The following is a 23,486-nucleotide window of genomic DNA, read 5'->3' on the forward strand; positions in this document are numbered from 1 at the left end:
GATATAAAGATAATGTAAACAAACAAGTCTTAACAGTATATATACCTTACTAAGCTTGCAAACCCTTTTTTTTTTTTCTCATCTACCCACTTCAGTTTAGATGTCAATAATGCAATCTGAGTTTGTTATAGATTGCTACAGAAGAATGCCTGAACACAGAAGCTGGGTAATTTATATATATATATATATATATATATATAAGAAGAGGGAAGGTAAGAGAAATATATGGAGAAGGATAATTTAAATATGACATGCCTGGCTTAAAAATATAGGTTACATTCTTGTATATTTTGCCATATCTAATTGAGAATTTGATCATTAACATGTTTAAAAATGCACTTTTAGGAGGAATAGATCATAAACTTATAAGCTGTATGTTTTGTACTTTAACTGCAGTACTCTAATGGTATAATAGTTTAAAGGTTGAGACTAGGGATATGACTCAGCAGTGTTTTTTTGTAGAGAACTAGTCTGTTAAGCTTTGTCCATTGTGTATAGTAACATAAAGGCGATACCATGTCACAAACTTATATGTAAAGAAAAAACACAATTTAATATTAGTGGGAATCTTATGGTACATACTAAAATGACATTGTAGTCCCACATTTATTCCTGGTCCAGGGGTATAGTGGGTAGGCACAATGTAGGGACGGGAACAATTAGATGCTTTCCAATGACACACTATAACAACACATACAAAGACCATAAATCTAAATTAACATACAGATCAGTTAAAACAAGCATATCTATCACATAAATGTGGAAAATTGAAATGTGGAATGTTAAAGGACTACAAAATAAAGAAAAAAGGAAACTATTTTTGCATTTAGCTCTGAAAACCAAAGCTAATCTCATCTTAATAAAAGAAACGTATTTAACTTCAGAGCAATGGACATATATTGGGAAAAAAGTGGATATGACAAATTATAACTTCTGGGGACGAAACTAACAGTGTTGGGGTGGCCATAATAATTAAAAAACAGTTTCAGGATAAAATACTTGAAACTAAGGCTGACAAAGAGGGAAGGTGGTGTTATGAAACATTTACTAACACTGTATTTCCAAAACCCATAATGGTGTTAAATGTATATGCACCTTATAGCAACCAACATCTCTTTTTCATGTCACTGTACCCAATTCTAAAGCAACTGGAAGATCATTATCGAATAATTGGTGGTGACTGGAACACACATCAAAACCCAGAAAAGGATAAATTGAACCCGACCAAACTACGTAATAGACAAGCTACAATAGCTTTAAATGAACTTAAACAAGACTTAAAACTATATGACTACTTTAAATATGAGGATAAAAATAAAACTGGGAATTACACATTCTACTCACAATGCCATAAAATGTGGGTGAGAATAGACTTCTTTTTAATTTTAGACATACTCATTAACATGGACCCTACAATAGTCATACACACTAGATTTCTGTCGGATTATTCCAAAATTACACTGAGTGTAAACTGGGACAAAAAAAAGGTTTTTAAACAATAGAGCTAATAACTGGCAATTAAATCTTAATCTACTCTTCAAAACAGATGTAGTAAAAGAGATTGAGGATATATTAAAAACATCCCTTGTAAATATCTTCAATTTTCAAACACCAATGGATATAGAATGGGTGACGACCAAAACACAAATCAGAGGAACTTTCATTAAAAAGCAGCATATTATAAAAAAATCCAACTGAAAGAGGAACATAAAATAAAGGATAAAATAGAACAACGTGAGAGAATTGATAAATAACCCTAATATTCAAAAAAGGAAATGGACCTCCTAAAACTACAAAGAGACCTGTATATGTTAGAGAACAGAAATGTATCTTTTTATGAGACAAGACAGTTGGATAATTACACAGAAGAAGCCCAAATTCTTTCCAGAGCATTGGCCAGAATTATCGTTCAACAGAAATCCACTTCAATTATAGCAGAAGTAAAATACCGAGTGAAAAACTATACAAGAAATGAAAAAATTATCAAAGTATTTGAACAAATATATACACAAACATATGGAGAACAAATTCTACAAGCCTCAAAGGAGGATAGGGATCTTTTTCTTCAAAAACTAAAATTCCCTAAACTAGATTTAGATCAACAAAAAAAACTAACAGAGCCCATTTCCATTAACGAGATAACCACAACAATTAAACATCTAAAAGCACATAGGGCCCCAGGACCGGATGGTCTTACCTCAAAATTTTATAAATCCTTCAGGCCACTAGTTTCCAAATTATTATACCACGTGCTGAACTATATAATAAATACCAACATACATGATATGCACTTTAACGCCTCTAAAATTATTTTTATATTAAAAGACCAAGCGGACCCTAAAAATCCAGACCGCTATAGACCCATCTCTCTTCTAAATATAGACACCAAGATCCTGACCTCAATATTCGCAAACAGAGTTAAAAATCTGTTGAGTAAATAATTTCTCCAAAACAATCTGGGTTTACACCACGTAGACAGACCAGTGACAACATAACATTAGAAGTGTTAATATCATTTGCAAATCAGAGAAATACCAACATCTTCACAATGGTAGTAGATGCTCACAAGGCTTTTGATAGGGTAATTCTTGAATTCTTGCTGCAAAGATTACCTCACTTTGGCATACCTAAAATTTTTTTACAGATCATTCAAATTCTCTTTAGTAATCCATATACATCCCTATATATAAACAAAACATGGTCAAACAGAATTTCAATAAAAAATGGAACAAGACAAGGCTGCCTGCTATCACCCTTTCTTTTCAACCTATACCTAGAACCCCTATTCCTATATATTAAACAAAATACATATCATAATCCCCCCTCAATACATAACTTCAGAGTTTATCTTTTAGTATTTGCAGACAATTTAAACATATACTTTACTACACCAAGCTCAGACATGACCAAAATAATAAACACAATTGAACAATTCTCATACATGTCTTAACTACAAATTAAACCTTAATAAAACTAATATATTCCTCTTAAGGCCTCCTAGACTCATCTCCCTAATACCTCTCTTAGACAAAATAAAAATAAAAGAAGAAACCAAATACCTGGGGCTTACTTTCTTTCAGAATAACAAGGAATTCTACTAACATAACGTAACTCTTAAATGGCAAAACATAACACAAGATTGTACAAGATGGAATAACCTTAAGCTTCCGTTCTTGTCTAAAGTATTAATAATTAAAATGAACATACTACCTAGATTAATATATCTATTTATGACATCTCAGATAACTATACATAATAAATTCTTCAAACAAATTCATAAATTTCTAGCAAAATTTGTATGGGAACCTAAAAAGGTCAGAATCTCCTATCAAAAACTAACACTTCCCAAGAACAAAGGGGGTCTGAACTTGCCACATTTCAAAACCTTGAAAAATACACAAAACAAACTATGTAAAAAACGAAAAAGAAAAAGTAGAATCCACAAGTACACAAATCCACTCGTATTTTTATTGTAAGCGCTTTCGTGCACTACCAATGAGTGCACTTCCTCAGACAAAATTACACACAATGGCAGACCTTATTTATAGTATTAATAAACATCGATTTACAAATTTAATTAATCAATTAAATTATTAAAACTACCCTTACATTTAAAGACATGTAGCATAATTAAATGCACTCGTGAAAAAACAAAGATAAAAACCTTATTCTATTAAACCGTATACCAGGCTTACAAAATAATTTTTCATGATTGATATATATTATTAATTTTATTTAAAACATAACATTTGAAAGCAGAATATAAAAAATATAAAAAATATATTTCATTTTTTTATTTATATATATTTTATGTTATAAAGAGACATTGTTTAACGTTCTAAAGCTCTCAATCTAAGTAAACACTTTATGGAACAGGCATCGTTGAGTCCAGGATAAACATATGCATTAGATTGTAACTGCCACAAAAGTTCCTGCTCTTCTAATTTTAGGTGCCATGGTCCTCCTCTTGGGTTCCTTGAAACACTCTGCACTACTATAAATTCAAAACTATATGTGCTAAGTTCACCAGTATTCCTTGCTAGTGCATTAGTTTGGGTGCCTCTAGCTTTGCCAACTCAGTCATGGCCTTCTGGGAACGTACTTATTTATTTTCCCATCCCCTTTTTAAAAACATGGTCATCTGGTATACTCGTTACCAGGAAGGCATATTGGTGATGCCTGTTCCATAAAGTCTTTTGCTAACTTGCTTTTATTGGATTGGGAAACAGAATATATTTTCCAATCTGAATGGAATGATAATATATTGTTACCTAAGATTTTTGGATGATGTGTTTCTAATATGGAAGGGGGAAGAGAATAGACTCAACGAGTTTAAAATGTACTTGAATACTAGGAGTGAATATCTAAAATTTACATTTAGTGCTGACCAGAGGTCCATATCTTATTTGGACCCTCGTATTACAGTAGAGAATGGGAGATTTAAATCAAATATATACAGAAAGGACACGTTTAGTAATGCATATTTAGAATATTCTAGCTGCCATCCTAGTCATCTGAAAAGGAGTATAATTAAAGGTCAGTGCATAAGGGCAGCTAGAATGACATCTGATTTCTCTGATATGGTACTCGAAATGGATACTATAGGGAGTATGTTTAAGGCAAGGGGTTACCCCATGGGAATGATAGTGGATATAAAAGAGTATGTGAAAAAAGAATGGGGGAATAAATATAAACCCATATTGGGAACAGGGATAGACCATACACAGGAGATGAATGTGACAAATAAAGACATGGTCACTAATGAATTCACTAGGGCATGTATTTTGCAATATGCCCACCAGGTGGGAGATATTAAGAAAATAATTGAAAACAACTGGAATATACTGAAAACTGATGATAGTGTATATAAGAAGGTGGAGGGGGGGGCATCCAAGTTTGTATCTAAGAATGGATGCAATTTGAAAATGAGACTAGAAAAGAAAACTATGGACAGTAATCATGGACACAATTCCATAGGTACCACAAAATGTGGGAGCTGTAACCAATGTGGGTATATTATTCGGGTACCCTATTTAATTCTGGAAGACAAAAATAAAACAGAGGTTAGATTCAGAAAAGGCAACTGCAGAACATCTTACCTAGTTTATTTAGCTAAGTGTACCAAATGTCCTTGTTTTTATGTGGGGAAGACGGAGAGATGTCTTAGAAATAGAATTTATGACCATATTTACAAAATAAGAAAAAAGGATACCAATAATGCTTTATGGAGACATCTCAGTGGTAATACACATTGTGATTCCTTTAATTTTGGTATTTTAGAATGTATAAAAGCAAACCCTAGAGGGGGAAGTATGAAATATAAACTTGGAGAGGAAGAAACTAGGTGGCAAATTAAACTAAATGCCTCTACATTTCCTGGACTTAATGAAACAGTCTCCATCAAACCCATTCTGGAAAATAGAGGGTAGCTAAGAGAGTGGTGGAGATTTACAAAAGTTTAGTTAAAGCAAGGCATGTATTTTATGGTGGCATGTATGTCATTATTATAAATGTCAATGTCACATATATATTTGTTGGTATATTCATTTTTATGTGGTAAGCAACTGTTTTTTTAACGTGTGAAGTTTGAATGAATATTCTTTGTTCTTTTTTTCTTTTTTACATAGGTAAGGCAATGGATAAGGAAATTAAGCACTGAGCACTTTAAATTCTCGTATCTTACTATGTTTTAATTGTTTTATATAATTGATGAAATTAATTGATTTATGTTTGTATATAAGAGGGTAGTGGTTAGGATGATTCAGTTCTGAGGAAGTCTACATAGAGTAGATGAAAGCGCTTAACTGTGATGTGTGTTTTGGATTCCAGCTTGTTTTATTTCCAATAAACATATTTTGTTCAACAAGAAGTGTTCGGTGCTGTTGTTACTGCTGACTGAGAGCGGATATTGGTGTTATTTTATATTGTTGACCGTTCCAGGTGCTGTTTATTTTTCAGGCAGCGAATAAACAGTTAGACCCTTTGTCAGCCCCAGTGTCGGTGGTTTTGGATTACTTATCTCACCTTTTCCACTCTGGGGTGTCTGCCTCTACTGTTCGTGTGCATTTAGCTACCATTTTGAATTTCCACATTGGGTTTCAGGATTCTTCACTCATGTCACATAGACTCTGTAAAACTTTCTTGAAGGGGGCTCTTCATCTAAAACCTTTAAAGAACCAGTACAACCTTGGGATTTGGCCTTGGTCTTGCAAGCCCTAACAGCTCCCCCCCTTTGAACTTGCATCTTCATGTGATTTAAAATATCTCTCACGGAAAACTTTGTTTCTAATTGCAATCACATCGGCCAGACGCTTGTCAGAACTTCAAGTGTTATGCATCAAACCTCCCTATCTTATCTCCCATAAGGATAGGGTATCACAGAGAACGAATTCTTCCTTTTTACCAAAAGTGGTGTCAGAGCGGTCTGTCAACCAGTCCATTGACCTTCCAGTATTTCTTCCTAACCACTCTAACAGGCGAGAGTATTGCCTGCATTCCTTGGATGTTCATAGGCAAATACGATTTTATCTGGACAGAACAAAATCTAACCGTAAATCAGACCAACTATTTCTGGCTTTTTCTGGACCAAGACTAGGTCATCCTGTCTCAAAAGTTACATTGGCTTCGTGGTTGGGAAATTGCATTACCTTTATCTACATCAAGAACAATATTACCTTCCCTCACAGAGTGAAAGCACATTCTACAAGGTCTCTGGCAACTTCAGCAGCTTTTCATGCTAAGGCTTCCCTCAATGATATTTGCTCAGCTGTGACTTGGGCCAAACCTCATACCTTTATTCTTCATTACAAATTGGACTTGGCCTCCAGAGATAGAGCTTCTTTTGGCTCCATGGTGCTCAGGAATGTCTTTCCATGAGGGCCATCCAGGGATATAGGTAGCTGGGGACTCTGTCCCATCAGTAAGGAATGAACAAAGATTAACAACATCAGATAAAGAAGTTATGTCTTACCATAACGTTCCATCTGTGTTGTTGATCTTCGTTCATTCATTACTCCCCACCCTCCATCCCCATCCAGAGGTTCCTGGTTGATCTCATATACTCCTTTATTGTAGGTCTGTTATGATGAGAGGTAGTCTCTACTTTTGTCTATCAACTTGCAAACTCGATCTGAGGTAACAAGGAGCAGAGCATTCTGGGTAGGACTTTGGCTCGAGAGTTTTTGGCTGACGCGAGCTTGATATATGGCCGGCTCGGTTCCAGGGCCGGAACCGATACCCCATCAGTAATGAATGAACAAAGATCAACAACATAGATAAAACATTATGCTAAGACATAACTTCTTTTTATGTTATCACCCTCACCTTTGTCTGAAAGACCGAAAATCTTATGTTATTTCTTCTCTCCCTGTTCCCCAAGTCATCTAGTTTTTCCATTACTCAAGAATTTTGATTTTTTTTAAGTTGATACTTGAGATTCATTTTCCATAAGTCTAGTATCTGTGTCAGATACAGCATATTCAATATCTGAGATTTTAGTTTGAAGTTGAAGTAAGTCCTTGAATATATTTGTTGTAGACTATTTTCTTTGACTTCTTTTAGGTTTTGCTGAAGTCCAGCAACTTTATTGGTAAGTCTTGTAGTGGAGATGTCACTTGATGCAGTTCTTTCTTCATAGCAGGGTCAGTGTGGTTAGAAGGCTTATTCTTCGAGTTGATCATCCTTCAGTGTGATAAGAAAAACTCTTGCCTTCATTTTCTTGACAGGAAAATTACTTTCAGTAGAGACCAAACTTTCCAGAATGATAAAAAATGTATTTAAAAAATGTAGAGAATGAAAAAAAAAATAAAATAAAGTGTTTTCCTGTCAATATTTTAACAAAATGCAGAGTTCTGAAAAGATGCCGTTAACTCAGTACCACCTAGCTAATCAGTCTTTTTGTTTGCTTTCAGGACACATGGACTCCAGAGGATGTTATGCCCAAACGATTGCGAGAGAAGCAAAAGTAAGAGTTGAAACTATGTATATAATTATTTTCGAAAGTACATATCTGTCTTGGAGATGGGGTCTAGCGCATTGCCTAAGACTAAGTCAATAGTCATTAAAGGTGACGGAATTTTTTAATGAGGTACAGAACTGAGTTTGGTTATGACATGTTGCCTCAGATTTACAAATAAATGTAGGAGTGGGAGAAGGACGTAGTATTTTAAATATCTCAGTGCTGCTCATGTTCTCAGCTTTGGGGTTTGAACTTCGTGTTTGCCAGGCCTAAGCAGTGGCTGAAGTTGTTTACTATGACCACTTTAAGGATTTCCAAAAGAGTATAGTATAGTTTAGAGACACATAGTGGAAAGGTTTGTAATTGTTCACACAAATGTTATCTGGGTAACATATATTTTTTTGCCTTTCTGCTAGTGCATAAATACTGTTCTTCTGGGAGAACAGGTATGGGAATAAATGTAGTTGGTTAGAAGTCTGGCTGTAGTGGTTTTATTTTGCTTATTTGATGGGCTACTATCCTTACCACCAAGATGGATGGAACTTCCAGTGCATGCCTTACAGATGAAATAGTAACACTGAGCTTGCTGTAGCAGGGCAGCATATAGTGATTGTGTAAATATATAGTGGAACATGCATGCTTCAGTATCTGGCTTGTTGCCTGCTGTTTTGTGGTAGCAGGCTGCAGGACAAAAAAATTACCTCTGCTTGGCATACACTAACCTGGCAAAAGGCTGTGTCTGATCTTTGATTGCTTGCTTTTTGGTTTGAAATATGGACAATCAAAATACATTTCTATGCTGGAGAAGTGGGTCCCACTTGTAGAGTGATTACACTGGAGACAGACCAGGACAACTGTGATCTATATGTGATGTAGTCACTGTTTTTAAGAGGGCCCAGATTATTTTTTTTTTTACTTGAAAGGAAAAAACAAACAGGATCATTGTATGATATTTGCTGTGTTCAATACATTATACACATCAGTCAATGTTTTATTTTTTTTTATTCCTACACTCAAATTTAATTAGTCAACTTAGTTAAGCTACAGTCCTAAATGCCTGAAAGGACTGAAGAATGAAAGGAAGTGTATTCTGTTTGGGTATAAAAATTCATATTTAGATTTTAGTCAGACTGCATAAATAAAGCAAAACATCTCAACAAATCCCAAGAGTAGGAAATAAAAATAACAAATAATTTTATAAATGAAACATAAAGCACTGCTACTTTCCATACAAACCCAAGGGATTAAGAAGCCCTGTAAAAACAAGATTCTTAAAGAACGGACAAATTGCAGTAAAATATCACTGAGTCGTGTAACAGGGCTGTTATTGTTGCATAAAGCCCTGTAAAAACAAGATCCTTGATAAACTGCAGTAAAATATCACTGAGCCATTAACCAGAAACCCTCAAGATGAGCTTCAATTATTAACAGAATAGAAGGAGCTGAGATAAAAATGGTGACATATAGCCAATCTACAGTAAAATCTCCAGGAATAAATGGTATTCCTGTGTAAGTTTGGAGACTAGGCGGGACGAAAGTGACAAAGATCTGCATGGTTTTGTTTTACAGTATTTTAAAAGTAGGAGAAGCACTAACATTCTGGAAGAAAGCTGTGGTGGCTGTAATACCTAAAAATAGTAAAGATCAACTCAATTCTGTTTTATTTAGGCCCATTTTGATTTTAAACCATGATTATAAAGTGTTTATGTCTATAATGGTTAAAGGTGTTGCCAAAACTGATAGGTATGGATCAGTGTAGTTTTGTGAAGGGCAGCAAACATTTGACAATGTTAATAGAACAATGACGATCCAGAGGGAATCAGAATATAAGAAAATGCCACTGTTGTTGCTGTGTCTTGATGCAGAGAAAGTATTTGACAGAGTAAGCCAGGATTTTATGAAAAGGGCAGTGGAAGCATTTGCTATTTCATGACACAATAACAAGGTTAATTAGAAGGATATATGAGGGATTGGATGTGAAAATTAAAATGTGAGGGCTTCTCTCTGATACGTTCTGTTTGAACAGAGGAACCAGGCAGGGTTGTCCCCTTTCCCCTTTGTTATTTGCTTTATATGTAAAACCATCGACTAAGAAAATAAGAGACCCAGAAACTCAAGGATGCAATTGGTATGGTAATCAAGAAACGTTGACTTTATTTGCAGATTATATTATTTTGTACCTGATAAAACCAGAAAAGGGCATTTCAGTGTTGTGGAACATTCTGAGACAATTTTATGTCTTTTTCGGATACAAAATTAATGAAGATAAAACACAGGCAATGGCTGTAAATTATGCACCCACACACAAACTGGTTCAACAATAGTCATGGACGAAATTGAAGTGTATTAACCCACCAGATGCGCAGTAGCAAGCCCCTCCCAAACTCCGCCTGCAAGCATGTTGACTACTCCGCCCACCGCTTGGAGCATGTTGACTACTACGCCCACAGCTTAATTAAAACACAAGGTAATATAGACCTTTAAACAGAAAACATTATAGGCGTATTAAAACATAAGCAAATAACAGCTAATTGCACAAAAAACATTACATTACACAGATGCGATTGCTGTCAAATCAAAGCATTTTTTTTATTTCGCAAATTGGGGCAGAAGTACAAAGACAAGTACTGTTTGTACAGTAAAACATAATAAGAAATTAATGGAAAGTGTTGTCCAGGTATCTACTTTAATAATGCTTAATGTCTTAAGTAGCTACAATTTTCATACTTGCTTGGGTGTCCCTTGAAACAATCCTAGCCCTTTCCAGAAAGGCTGGGGTCATCATTTGAGAAACTCTATGTTAATAGAAAACAGAAGCCAAAGTTTTATCATAATATTCAATAAAGATAGAGTACAGTCAGAGTAGCAAGGGATAAATTATTGTGCAATGAAAATAGCTTAAGGCTGAGTTAAGAAAGTTGCATTCAGATATTTGTTATACACGTTTGTAAAGTACTTTTTTAGCTTTCACTTTAGTTAACAGATCTAGGAGACTCTCTGATATCCTCCCTATGGGTGGAATAAAGACACATTGTCGATTTCCACTAGTTTAGTCTAGTGTTTGTGCTTATTTGACCTGTTTACCATTTACTATTTACATATTTACTATTATTTGCACTTATTTGACCATTACATTTGCATTGCGTGTCAATCACGGCACATTGCCATTGTTAATACCTGCCCTCTGGCATGGCAATCACGGTGGGCACGCCCATTCCTGCGCGAACTTGGAGGTGGGTTAATACACTTCAATTTCGTCTAGCCATGTTTATGAGGACATGATAAAATTAAGTACTTGGGACTATGGGTTAAAAAGGATTCTGTTATGGCAGCTTAGGATATGTGGGAAGAGACTAAACAAAAGATAATATAAAACTGATAAACTGGAAGCACTGTTTTATGGATATGGATAACTAGATACAAACAGTGAAAATGTTTTAGTTCCTTTAGTGTTATACACAGGTCAGGAATTTTTTTTATTAACCAAAGAAGTTTTGGATTGCAATTAATGAAGTGTTGAAGGATTTTGTCTGGGAATAAAAGAGAGCAAGAGTCAAGTGGGATAACTTGATCCTTCCAGTAGAAAGTACAGTTGTGTACCTACCATAAATGTAGATGTTCGAGTGTAAACACTGCTGCAGTCATTACACTTGGGTTATCCTGCCATCAGGCGGTTCTCCAGTTGGCCTGAGTTCCAAAGTCTTGGTCCGGTGTCGGTTGCTGTTGCCTCCTCCCTGATGTCAGTGCGACAGGGGTATATAAGATGCAGCCTACGCCATTTTCTTCAGTTTTTCTTGCCCCAGATGTCAGGTGCCCCCATATAGGTAGGCAATTCAAATTTCTAGTAAAGTATACATAAGAAAAGCAAATAACAACTTTCAGTTACCAGCAAATACTCCCCATAGGTAGTGAAGGGTAGAAGACATAGGTACGTACCAACAAGTAAGAGGGGAAGGAGGGAGGGTAACCTGGACTGCAGCAGTGTTTACACTCGAACATCTACATTTATGGTAGGTACAAAACTGTACTATGTTCATCGTGTTACACTGCTGCAGTCATTACACATGGGTGGAATCCCAAAGCTGAGGTAGGGTGACTGGTTCTATAAGGCATTAGGGGTGGCTATAAGGCCCTGCAGCTCAGCAGTGGCAAAGCCAGCTCTGGATTTGGAGTATAAAGGCAAATGGTAATGCTTGATGAAGGTATGCACAGAACTCCATGTTGCTGCTTCCAAAATATCCTTGGTAGGTACTCCTCTGAGGTAGGCAGTTGAAGTGGCTGTTGCCCTGATAGAGTGAGATCTAATGCTGCTAGGTACAGGTTTCCCATTGTGTGTATAGTAGAAACATATGCAATGTCCTATCCATTTTGAAATAGTCTGTTTTGAAATGGCTTTTCCCTGTGCTCCTGCAGCATATGCTACCAATAATTGCTCCGATTTTCTGAAAGCTTTGGTTTTGTCCAAGTAGAAGCGTAACTGCCTGTGAATGTCCAAAGAATGCAGTAGTCTCTCCCCTTTATTCTGTGGTTTTGGATAAAAGGTTGGCAAGTAAATAGTTTGGTTTAGAGCCACACTTGATACCACCTTTGGCATAAACGTAAGGTTAGTTTTTAAAGACATCCTGTCCTGGTGGAAAATGAGGAAAGGTTCCACTGCCATTAGTGCCTGTAATTCTGAAACTCTTCGTGCTGATGTTATTGCCAGTAGCAGAGCAGTTTTCCAAGATATACATTTTAATTCTGCTGTGTTAGCTGGCTCAAAAGGAGGTAAAGTTAATTTTTCCAAAACAAGGTTGAGGTCCCAAGTTGGAGTAGGTGCTCTATGGGGCGGTCTTATGTTTTTAGCCCCTCTGAGGTACTGGTTTAGCAAAGGATTAGAAAAAATTGGTGGATCCGTGTTGTAATGAGCAGAAATGGCAGAGGTGTGGATCTTGATGGATGAAAAGGAGAGACCCTTGTCCAGCATCTCAGTTAAATATTGTAGTATCTGAGGAAAGTTTGGGACAAGAGGGTCAAGGCTGTGAGCCTGGTTCCAGGCACAGAATCTCTTCCATTTATCTGAATAGGCTTTCCTGGTACTAGGCCTCCTGGCCTCCAGAATGACATCCATAACAACTTTGGAGAGAGGCATTGCTTGCTTGACTAAGGAATTTTCCATGCAGCTAAGTTTAAGGTCTTTAGCTGGCTGTGAAGTATCTGATTGTTGTGCTGAGTCAGCAGATGTGAGATTTGAGGCAAAATCCAGGGTGGTTCTTGTGCTAAGTTCTTTAAGATTGGGTACCAGTGCTGGCGTGGCCAGTCTGGTGCATTCAGGGTCATCTTTGGCTCTTCTTGCCTGGCTTTTATGAGTACCTTTGGAAGGAGAGATAGAGGAGGGAAAGCGTATACTTGTGGGTTTTTTCAGCTGAATGAGAGGGCATCCACTTTCCATGCTTTTGGATGGTAACTCCTGCAGAATTTCTGTATCTGGCAATTCATTAGGGATGCAAACAGAGTCTGGGCTCCACCATTTCTGTGTTATCAGTCTGAATATTTGTGGATTCAATTCCCATTCGTGGGGATCCATGATGTTTCTGCTTAAGTCGTCTGCCAGCGTGTTTTTCTCTCCTGGCAGGAATTGTGCTTGCAGATGAACTTGGTAGTCTAGAGCTGTGTTCCACAAGGTCATGGCTTGTCTGCAGAGGGGGTAGGAGTGTGTGCCCCCTTGCTTGTTTATGTACCACATAATTGTGGTGTTGTCTGTCTTTAGTAATAGTTGTCCTGGATGCAGCAGGTCCTTGAAAGCTATAAGGGCATTTTGTACAGCTAGCATCTCTTTTTGATTGATGTGAAGATGCCTTTGTTCTGAGGGCCACTCGCCCTGAATACATTTTCCTGCCATGTGTGCTCCCCAGGCGTAATCCGATGCATCTGTTTTCAGTGTTTGCCTGGCTGTGGGTTGAATGAAAGGCTGTCCCTTGTTGAGGTGACAAGCTTGAGCCCACCATCGAAACTCCTGTTGAAGGCAAGGAATTAGTGGTATAACTGTTTCCAAACTTTCACAGTGTTGATACCATACACTCTTTAGGTACCATTGTAGTTTCCTCATATGCAGTCTGGCATATGGAATTAGTAGTATGCAAGATGCGATGTAACCCAAGGCCTGCAGAATTTTTCTTGCAGGGAGTTAGGTCTTTGTTGCCATCAATTGAAAGTATTGAGTCAGTTTTCCTTGCTTGTCTGGCATGAGATAAGCCATCTGGGCCGTTGTGTTCAAGCTGGCACCCAAGAATATTATCTGTTGTGAGGGCACTAGTTTTGATTTCTTTTCATTTACTGTGTACTCCAGGCAACTTAATAACTTTTTTACGAACGCCAGATGCTTTAGAAGAATGTCCTTGCTCTCTTCTTGAATCAGGCAGTTGTCCAGGTACAGATAAATTTGAATTCCTTTCTGTCTGCAAAATGCAATTACTGGTGCCAGGCACTTTGTGAAGACCCTGGGCGCAGTAGATAAGCCAAAGGGCAGTGCAGAGAATTGATAGTGCATTGAACCAGCTATGAATCTGAGGTATCTTCTGCAGTTTTGTCTGATAGGGACATGCAGGTATGCCTCCTTGAGGTCCAAGGTCACGAGCCAAGCTTTCTTGCCCAGCATGGGAAGAAGCTGCTGTAGTGTCAACATTTTGAATTTCAGAACATCCAGATAAGTGTTTAGAGAAGAAAGATCCAGAATGGGCCTCCAGGCTTTGTCCTTTCTGGGAACCAGAAAAAGTTTTGAGTAAAATCCTTGTCCTTGCTCCTGTGGTGGTACCTTTGAATAGCTCTCATGTCCATGAGCACTGTAATTTGTTTTTGAGCCTCTGCCCATTGATTTGGTGACAGATTTGGCATTCCTTTTAACCTTGGCAGAGTGTGAAAGTAGAACCTGTAACCTTGAGATACAGTGTTGAGAACCCATTTGTCTTTGGTGATCCAATGCCAATTGTGATAGAAAAGTGCCAGTTTTCCTCCTAAGGGGGCTGCCAAGAGAGAGCTGTTTGGCAGCTGTAGTGGGAAGTCATTGAGGCTGCTTTTTATATGGTTGGGGCCTGTCTTCCCCTTCCTTCTGGCCTGGTGCACCCCATTGCCGAGACCTGTAAGGACCTTCTGGTTGGCCTCTACCACTTGAACGTCTGTATCTGCCCCTTTGAGGTCTGTCTGTAACTGGAAAGGACCAATTCTTTGTTGGCCAATTTCTGCTAAATCGAGGAGACTGAATCTGTAAGAAGTCCTTCACCGTTTGCATAGATTTTGCCTTATCCTCCATCTTCTTTAATACTTCTTCTGCTTTAACTCCAAATAACACATCCCGCTGCAAAGGTGCATCCAATAATTTGGCTTTAACATGATCTGGTAACGTATGTTCTTTTAGTCAAGCATGCCTTCTAATGACAGAGCCTGTAACTGCTGCTCTACAGGAGGCCTCCAAAGAATCAAAACCACATTGCAAAGCATGTTTTCCCACTTGTTCAGCTGCATGCAACAAATCTGCATTTCTTTAAAATTAGGAGGATCTGAATCTGGAAGCATTTTTTGTTTCAACTGAGACATCAAAAATTGTTGATATTTTAGCATGTGAAACTGGCAATTTAAGGCTCTAATTGCTAAAGTTGCAGATGTATATACTTTCTTTCCCCATCTGTCTAATGCTCTGGAATCTCTCCCAGAGGGAACTGGGTTTTTTGATGATGCGGCCTTAATTCCTTTGGGTCCCTGAGAAATAGTTTCAGGGTCAGCAGCAGGGCTTTTATACAGAAATTTGTGTGAGTCAGGGACTCTGTAATATCTGTCAGGTTTAACTGGGGTGGAGGTAAGGAGTCGGGATTTAAGCTGGATTCAGAATACACATCATCCACAATGTCTAACACTGGCTGAATAGCAAGGGGTCTGTGTTGGGGTAATAAAAGGAAGTCTCTCTGAGCCTTTTCTTGGATTCTGAGTAATCCTGGCCTTCCCAATGGAAATGCTCCCTCATGGTATGTAAGGTTTCCCCAAAGGAGTAGTCCTCAGGCCGAGAGGCTGATGGAATTGATTCCTCAGCATCAGAATCTTCATAAGGGGGTAAAGAATATCCTAGGTCTGAGGATGACTCTGAAGAAATGGACACCTGGTCGGATGAGTCATAGTCTGCATCATGTCTGGGCCTTTTATCTGGAGGGGGATGGGACCCCCTGATCAGGGTGATAAGTCTTCGGCCATTTTGAGCATTTGTTTCTTAGGCATGGAGGCCTGTCCTGGAGAATGCTGTATTTGTTTCTTTGTTTTTAAGGGAGGAATAGACTTAGCAGAGGGCTTAATGCTTAACTGAGTAGGTCTGAAAACACCCTTTGAAGCTGTGGATTGCTCAGCTACTTCGGTTCCCTCTGAAGGTTTAGTTTCAGTAGGCTGAAAAACTTGGGCGTCTGAAGGCCCAGCCAGCTCCACGTGGGAGTCGGAGGCGGCCTGTGGTTCTGCAGAAGCGGTCGTCAGGGGCTGCGAAGGCGCCTCGCTGAAAACCGGAGAACCGGCGACCGGCCTAGAAGACGCCTCGTCGTCAGTTTTGGGCCTTGGATGCCTGTCCTTGTCTTTGCGCTTTTTATGTATTCCGGTCGTCGGAAGTTCCGACGGCATGGTGTAATTGAATTTTCTGCCAAAATAATGTCGGGCAAAATCAAACCGATGTTTAATAGTGCGCTTGTTAAACCTAGCACAAAACCAACAACCAGTGACGTCATGGTCTGGGCCTAGGCATGGGATACAATAAGAATGTAAATCCTTATGAGGTATTTGCTTCCCACAAGAAATACAGTTATTAACTTTTACTGACATTGGTCTGAGGCAAGAAAAAGTTTCTCCAACGGGGTACTTAGCTTTGTAGAAGACTTTGGTTCTGGATTCAGAATGAAAATCTCAGGAGTCGGCCGACCGGCACTTACGAACTGCTTTTGCGTTGGGCACCGCGTGGCATGAAAGACTGAAGAAAATGGCGTCGGCTGCATCTTATATACCCCTGTTGCACTGACGTCAGGGAGGAGGTGACAGCAACCGATGCCGGACCAAGACTTTGGAACTCAGGCCGACTGGGGAACCGCCTGACGGCAGGATAACTAAAGTGTAATGACTGCAGCAGTGTAACACGATGAACATCGTGATGTTTTGGGAATACCAGATTTGAAGGGATATTTCAGAACTACACAGTTTAGACTCCTATACATAGCACAAGCAGAAATCTATAACACAAAATAGAAAGGGATGAAGATGAAACAAGACGGACGCTCAAAAAGTAAGGATAGACTGGGATTTTGGATGCAGATGCTTGAGAATAACAGTAGTCTACGCGTGGCTGCTGAGCGATCCCTGGCGTTTAGTTTGTATAGCTATGACTGCAAAGCTTCTATTCTCACCTTTCTACATTTGTTGTGCCCTTCTGGACTCCAAGACAAGCTCAACCCACCTACCTAAGCCTGATTGAGTGTTTTTGTGACCTGGGTAACCCAGCCGCCCTTGGACTAAAGGCCACAGCTACTATTATTCACTGCAAGGCTTCTATTCTCACCTTTCTACATTTGTTGTGCCCTTCTGGACTCCAAGACCAGCTCAACCCACCTACCTAAGCCTGATTGAGTGTTTTTGTGACCTGGGTAACCCAGCCGCCCTTGGACTAAAGGCCACAGCTATTATTATTCACTGCAAAGCTTCTATTCTCACCTTTCTACATTTGTTGTGCCCTTCTGGACTCCAAGACCAGCTCAACCCACCTACCTAAGCCTGATTGAGTGTTTTTGTGACCTGGGTAACCCAGCCGCCCTTGGACTAAAGGCCACAGCTACTATTATTCACTGCAAAGCTTCTATTCTCACCTTTCTACATTTGTTGTGCCCTTCTGGACTCCAAGACCAGCTCAACACACCTACCTAAGCCCGATTGAGTGTTTTTGTGACCTGGGTAACCCAGCCGCCCTTGGACTAAAGGCCACAGCTACTATTATTCACTGCAAAGCTTCTATTCTCACCTTTCTACATTTGTTGTGCCCTTCTGTACTCCAAGACCAGCTCAACCCACTTACCTAAGCCTGATTGAGTGTTTTTGTGACCTGGGTAACCCAGCCGCCCTTGGACTAAAGGCCACAGCTACTATTATTCACTGCAAAGCTTCTATTATCACCTTTCTACATTTGTTGTGCCCTTCTGTACTCCAAGACCAGCTCAACCCACCTACCTAAGCCTGATTGAGTGTGTTTGTGACCTGGGTAACCCAGCCGCCCTTGGACTAAAGGCCACAGCTACTATTATTCACTGCAAAGCTTCTATTCTCACCTTTCTACATTTGTTGTGCCCTTCTGGACTCCAAGACCAGCTCAACCCACCTACCTAAGCCTGATTGAGTGTTTTTGTGACCTGGGTAACCCAGCCGCCCTTGGACTAAAGGCCACAGCTACTATTATTGTATGTTACAAATAAATTCTTTGTTCGCTTAATTATTACTAAATATCTAACCTCAGCACCTCCAAGGTGCACTAATCTGCCAGCAGCCATACCCCCGTGGTTTCACTATCTTTCATTCTACCTTTTGCCCCCAACTACTACAGCTACCCTTCTGCTTTGTTACACCACTTTTTCCACTACCCTACTTCACCTTGATATTCCACTGCTTCCATCTCTTTATAGCTGTTATAGATTTGGCCACTAGATGGCAGTCATCACCCACCTGTAATCTCATTTCCTTTGTCACCCCACCACCTTCTCTAAAGCTTATATGCTTGCTGCACTCTTCTCTTTCTGTTGACAAAGTCTTCTTAACCCTGCTACCCATTCTCCTTCCTAGTTCTTATACAACTCGTTACCTAACCCTCTCCTCTACTCTCCCAGGTTTTCCCCCTCTCTATCTATGTCCTTCTCTTCTGACTCTCACCTTGTCTACTCTGTTACTGTCTCTTGTACTTACCTTCCTCCTTACTGATTGTTTCCTCTCACTGCTCCTCTTACTTTGGTCTGCCCCGCTACGCTCCCCTACCTTACCCCCATATCCCACCCAACCCCACTACTCCTAAACTTATACTTCACTAGCCACACCCCACTAACTTCTCAACCAATTACAAACCCCTTAACACCAAACACTCCCTTATCAATATCTGACAGTATTAATACTAATTATCTCACACCTGAACTACACCCCTATTACCTATACTAATCCATCCTCTGCTCTAACTACTTCCCTTTCCAATTCCTTCACTACATCCTTTACTTATCTAACCTTATACTCTTGACCCACCTCATCCTCTACTAACATTCTTACCTCTTTTCAACCGTACATACACACTATACCTACTTTCTTCCAACAACTACTCTCTACAATGGCTATAACACAAAGAACTATTTTCACACACAGTTACTTCTCTTAACTTGTATTACAGCCTCTCTAACCATACCCTATTCCCTCACCTTCATGGAAAACCTTACTATTTTTAAACAAAACCATAATTTCCAACAAACTCTATCTTATACTTGTATCAACACTCTTACTCACTGTAACATAACCTCTATGTCTAACTACATACTCCCAAATCATAGAGCAACACATGTAACATACCTCACCTCTAAAAAGAGTTTGAATAACCTCAATAAAATCTTTAATATAAAACTACTTCACCATTGTCATCTCCTCTCAGATGGTGATATTCATCCAAACCCAGGCCCCAATGGTCATAATTCCAATATCCTAGATAATATAACTTTACCTGTGCACTCCACATTATCTAAAGCACCTAACTCCCTCCTAATAGCTCATCTCAACATTAGAAGTATCAATAATAAAATCTCACACCTTCATGCACTCCTACACCTGCACTCTTTTGACATCTTATTTCTCACAGAAACATGACTAAAACCATCTACCCTAGACCAGGAAATTACCCCTCCAGGTTACAACATCCTTAGACATGACTGCATAACCAAAAAAGGTGGAGGAATTGCTATTATTTATAAAGCTAATCTCCAGATTTCCCTGTCTAACACTATCCCATTACTTGACACCAAATCCGAAATATTATCTGTCACTCTCCAATTAAACAACTCCAAATCTATCTACCTATTTTGTATATATCTTCCCCCTGGAAACAACACTAGTACTCTTGAACACCTACTTAGTTACCTATCTACACAACTTCCCCAAGAGACCATTGTACTAGGAGATTTTAACATAGACTGGCTCACCTGTAATTCTCTGACCCCAACTAACCACTTAAATCTTTTTGGCTTCTCTCAATTAATAACTACTCCTACTAGAATTCACAAACCTAACAGGAAAGAATCTACCCTTGATTGGATCCTTATCAATAGCCATCCTAACAACTATACTCCAGGAACCCTTCCTGATAATATCAGTGACCATATGCTTACCTACATTATCAGACAAAAAGTTCACATTCCAAATACTCTTAATCTTATAACTTCACGCTCTAAAAAACACTTTAATCCTAACAGTTTTATAAACGAACTAAAAGCATGTGATTGGTCACCACTAACATATCTGGAACTTAATGCGGCTGTAACCTACTTTAATACTAACTTTATTCAAATACTAAATCACCATTCACCATACCGCTCCATTAGAATAAGAACCAAATCTGCCCCTTGGCTAACTAAACAAACTAGGCAAAAAATGCTACTTAGAAACAAAATTTGGGCTAAATGGAGAACTACCAAATGCCCATCTGATCACCTTCTCTTCAAACAATTAAGAAATGCTACCAAGAGAGATACCCTTAGGGATAAAAAAGACTTCTACCTAAACCTCCAACAAACTTCACAACATATGCCAAAAAAATTTTGGTCAGGAATTAATAAACTTCTTCAGCCAGGAAACACTACTACTCCCACCCCTGCAGGTTTCAACCAAAATAATTCCAACCTGATCCCTGATGCCTTTAATAAATACTTTACAGAAGCCATTCAAACTCTAGCTAACTCTCTACCACCTTTACCTGCTTCGCATTTGAATACCTCTAATACTTCTTCCCCAACCTTTCATATACACCCTGTTCCAACATCTCTTATTTACAAACTACTTACTAAACTAAAACCTTGTTCCCCATCCGCAGACCGTCTCCCATCTGAATACCTACAAATTGCTGCACAAGCCATTGACTACCCCATATCTATCCTGATTAACAGAACCATCACTGAAGGCAAAATCACGACCATATGGAAAATATCACATATTATCCCTCTACACAAAGGTGGAACTTCTATTGACCTCTCTAACTACCGACCTATTGCCTTACTCTCCCCATTAGCCAAAATAATGGAAAAATGTATTCACAAACAAATACTTAACCACCTTCTACAAAACAACCTACTAGCCAACTGCTAACATGGCTTTAGACCATTCCATAGTACTACTACTGCTCTTCTCTCCTTCACTGACACTATAAACAAAAAACGCAATAATAACTCCTTTTCCTCTGCACTATTTTTAGACCTGTCAAAAGCCTTTGATATGGTTAATCATACCCTACTTCTTGAAAAACTAAAGCACCTTTCTCTCGACCTACAAGCATTACAATGGTTCAGATGTTATCTTCAAAATAGACAGCAAGCTGTACTCTGGGATAACAATTTGTCTTCCTTACTTCCTGTTAATATTGGAGTCCCTCAAGGCTCTATCTTAGGTCCACTTCTTTTTTCCATATTTATTAACGATCTCCACTTGAACATACCCCACACCACTTGCATCCAATATGCAGATGACTACCTTAATCTGTACTACCAATAATATACCCTCACTCCAATCCCTAACCCAAACTGTAATCCAAAAAGTAGAAAACTGGTTCATGCAACATCGTCTTCTCCTGAATCCAAAAAAAAACAAAACTACTACTTTTTACACCAACTCATAAGTCACCCACTCCATTCTTCTCTATAACCTCCAATAATGCTACTAATATAGCACCAGATACTACCACCCACCTACTAGGTATCACAATCGACAATCATCTTAACTTTGATGACCATATTAACTCCACCATAAAGACTGTCAACAGAAAACTTGGTACCCTCTACAGAATCAAACCCTTCCTAACACCTCAGCCAGGCAAAGTATCGCACAAACTCACCTCATTTCTACCCTTTTCTATGCCTCTGCTATATATACCAACCTATCAAAAAACAACATCTCCAAACTTTCTACCTGCTATAATAGTATTGCTAGATTCATCACATGCTCTCCCTTTAAAACCCACCACTGCCTTAACCTTAAACAACTAGGATGGTTAGAAATACAGAACCATATACTCTGTCAACAGTTACGTATGACACAAAAGATAATATACCACCCCAACGATACACCCATCTTCTCTAATCTGATCTCTCCATATAAAAATCTGGCGACACTACGTTCTGCAAATAAACTACTTGTCTCCTTAACTAAATCAAACAACAAAGCTGGTGACTCTCTTTTCTCAAACACTGTAGGAAAAAATGGAATCAGCTCCCTCCTGAACTATCTACCCTAGCATCTGCTTCTCAATTCAAAAAACAAATAAAAGAACATCTAAAAACTAAGTGGCTTTGTCCTTGTGCAAACCCAGACTGAAACTTGTATTTCACTCCTACTCCAACCCTACCCCTCCCTCTTGCCTCCAAAACTTTTCTCTCCTCTTGCTTTATTCTTAGTAATTTGATAGGATTTGGGAACTTTGATCTTTCTGCAATTTCCCTGGTGCTGTCTAGTGCATTTGCTTGTTTATGTCTGGTCTGGCTTTTGCCTAAATGTTTTGTAGTCACTGTTTGTTAGTCCCATTTGCTTTTCTCATTTTACCTATGTTACTATGGTACTGTTGCTTTATTACTTTATTTCACTTGTTTGCTTTTTGTTATATTGTTATTCTTATGCTTGGAGCGTTTCTCCCCGGGCCTCTACTGAAAATGGACATGTATCCAGTTAGACTAGCCCGGTCAACAAATGTAAAATAAATAAATAAAATAAAAAATAATATTATATTCTTAAAGTAGCAGGAAGTATTTTATGAACTAAGCCAACATAGGAATGGAGAAAGGAGATTCTGCCAATATTGATGACTGCATTTAGGGGTACAGGAAATAGGCAAGAGGAAGCTGGCATTTAGTACAGAAAACTGGCAAAGCAATCAAGGTATTGGGAAGAAATAATTTGGAGAGGGAATGTAATTTGCGAAGAGACTACGAATGCATTTTGACTACAGGCTAGAGACTGCCTTCCCTATCAAGGATTCATATCAGAGTGTAGGCAAAGAGAAAGGAACATGGAGATCCTAAGTGAAAGACCAGCACTGGTAGAGATTTTGGTTCAATTTAGAACAGAAGCTTTTGTTACAGAAGTGATAATTAGTAGGGCATATACACTTTTGCATACTAACTGTAGGAATCAATCAAAGGAGGTTAAAAAGGATTGGAAAGAGAGTGGATAAGCAATTCAAACAATGGGAGGATATATGTATGACTCCCAAATATGCAAAAAATTCTAGAAGATTTAGGATGCATAGGTATCGTTA

At 38.6% G+C, this 23,486-nt stretch overlaps 1 protein-coding gene across 1 annotated transcript in view; it reads left to right on the top strand.

The window, feature by feature from the left end:
• Nucleotides 1-23,486, top strand: part of P3H1 (prolyl 3-hydroxylase 1) — a 798,122-nt gene that overhangs the window by 323,351 nt on the left and 451,285 nt on the right. The window contains exon 7 of the mRNA XM_044061892.1: nucleotides 7,911-7,963. Coding sequence (XP_043917827.1) covers nucleotides 7,911-7,963 — 53 coding nt within the window. The remainder of the gene's footprint in view (nucleotides 1-7,910; nucleotides 7,964-23,486) is intronic.

The sequence above is a fragment of the Protopterus annectens genome, chromosome 2.part0, assembly GCF_019279795.1.
Source record: "Protopterus annectens isolate FY-2018-M chromosome 2.part0, PAN1.0, whole genome shotgun sequence".
In the NCBI taxonomy this organism is placed as follows: domain Eukaryota; kingdom Metazoa; phylum Chordata; order Ceratodontiformes; family Protopteridae; genus Protopterus; species Protopterus annectens.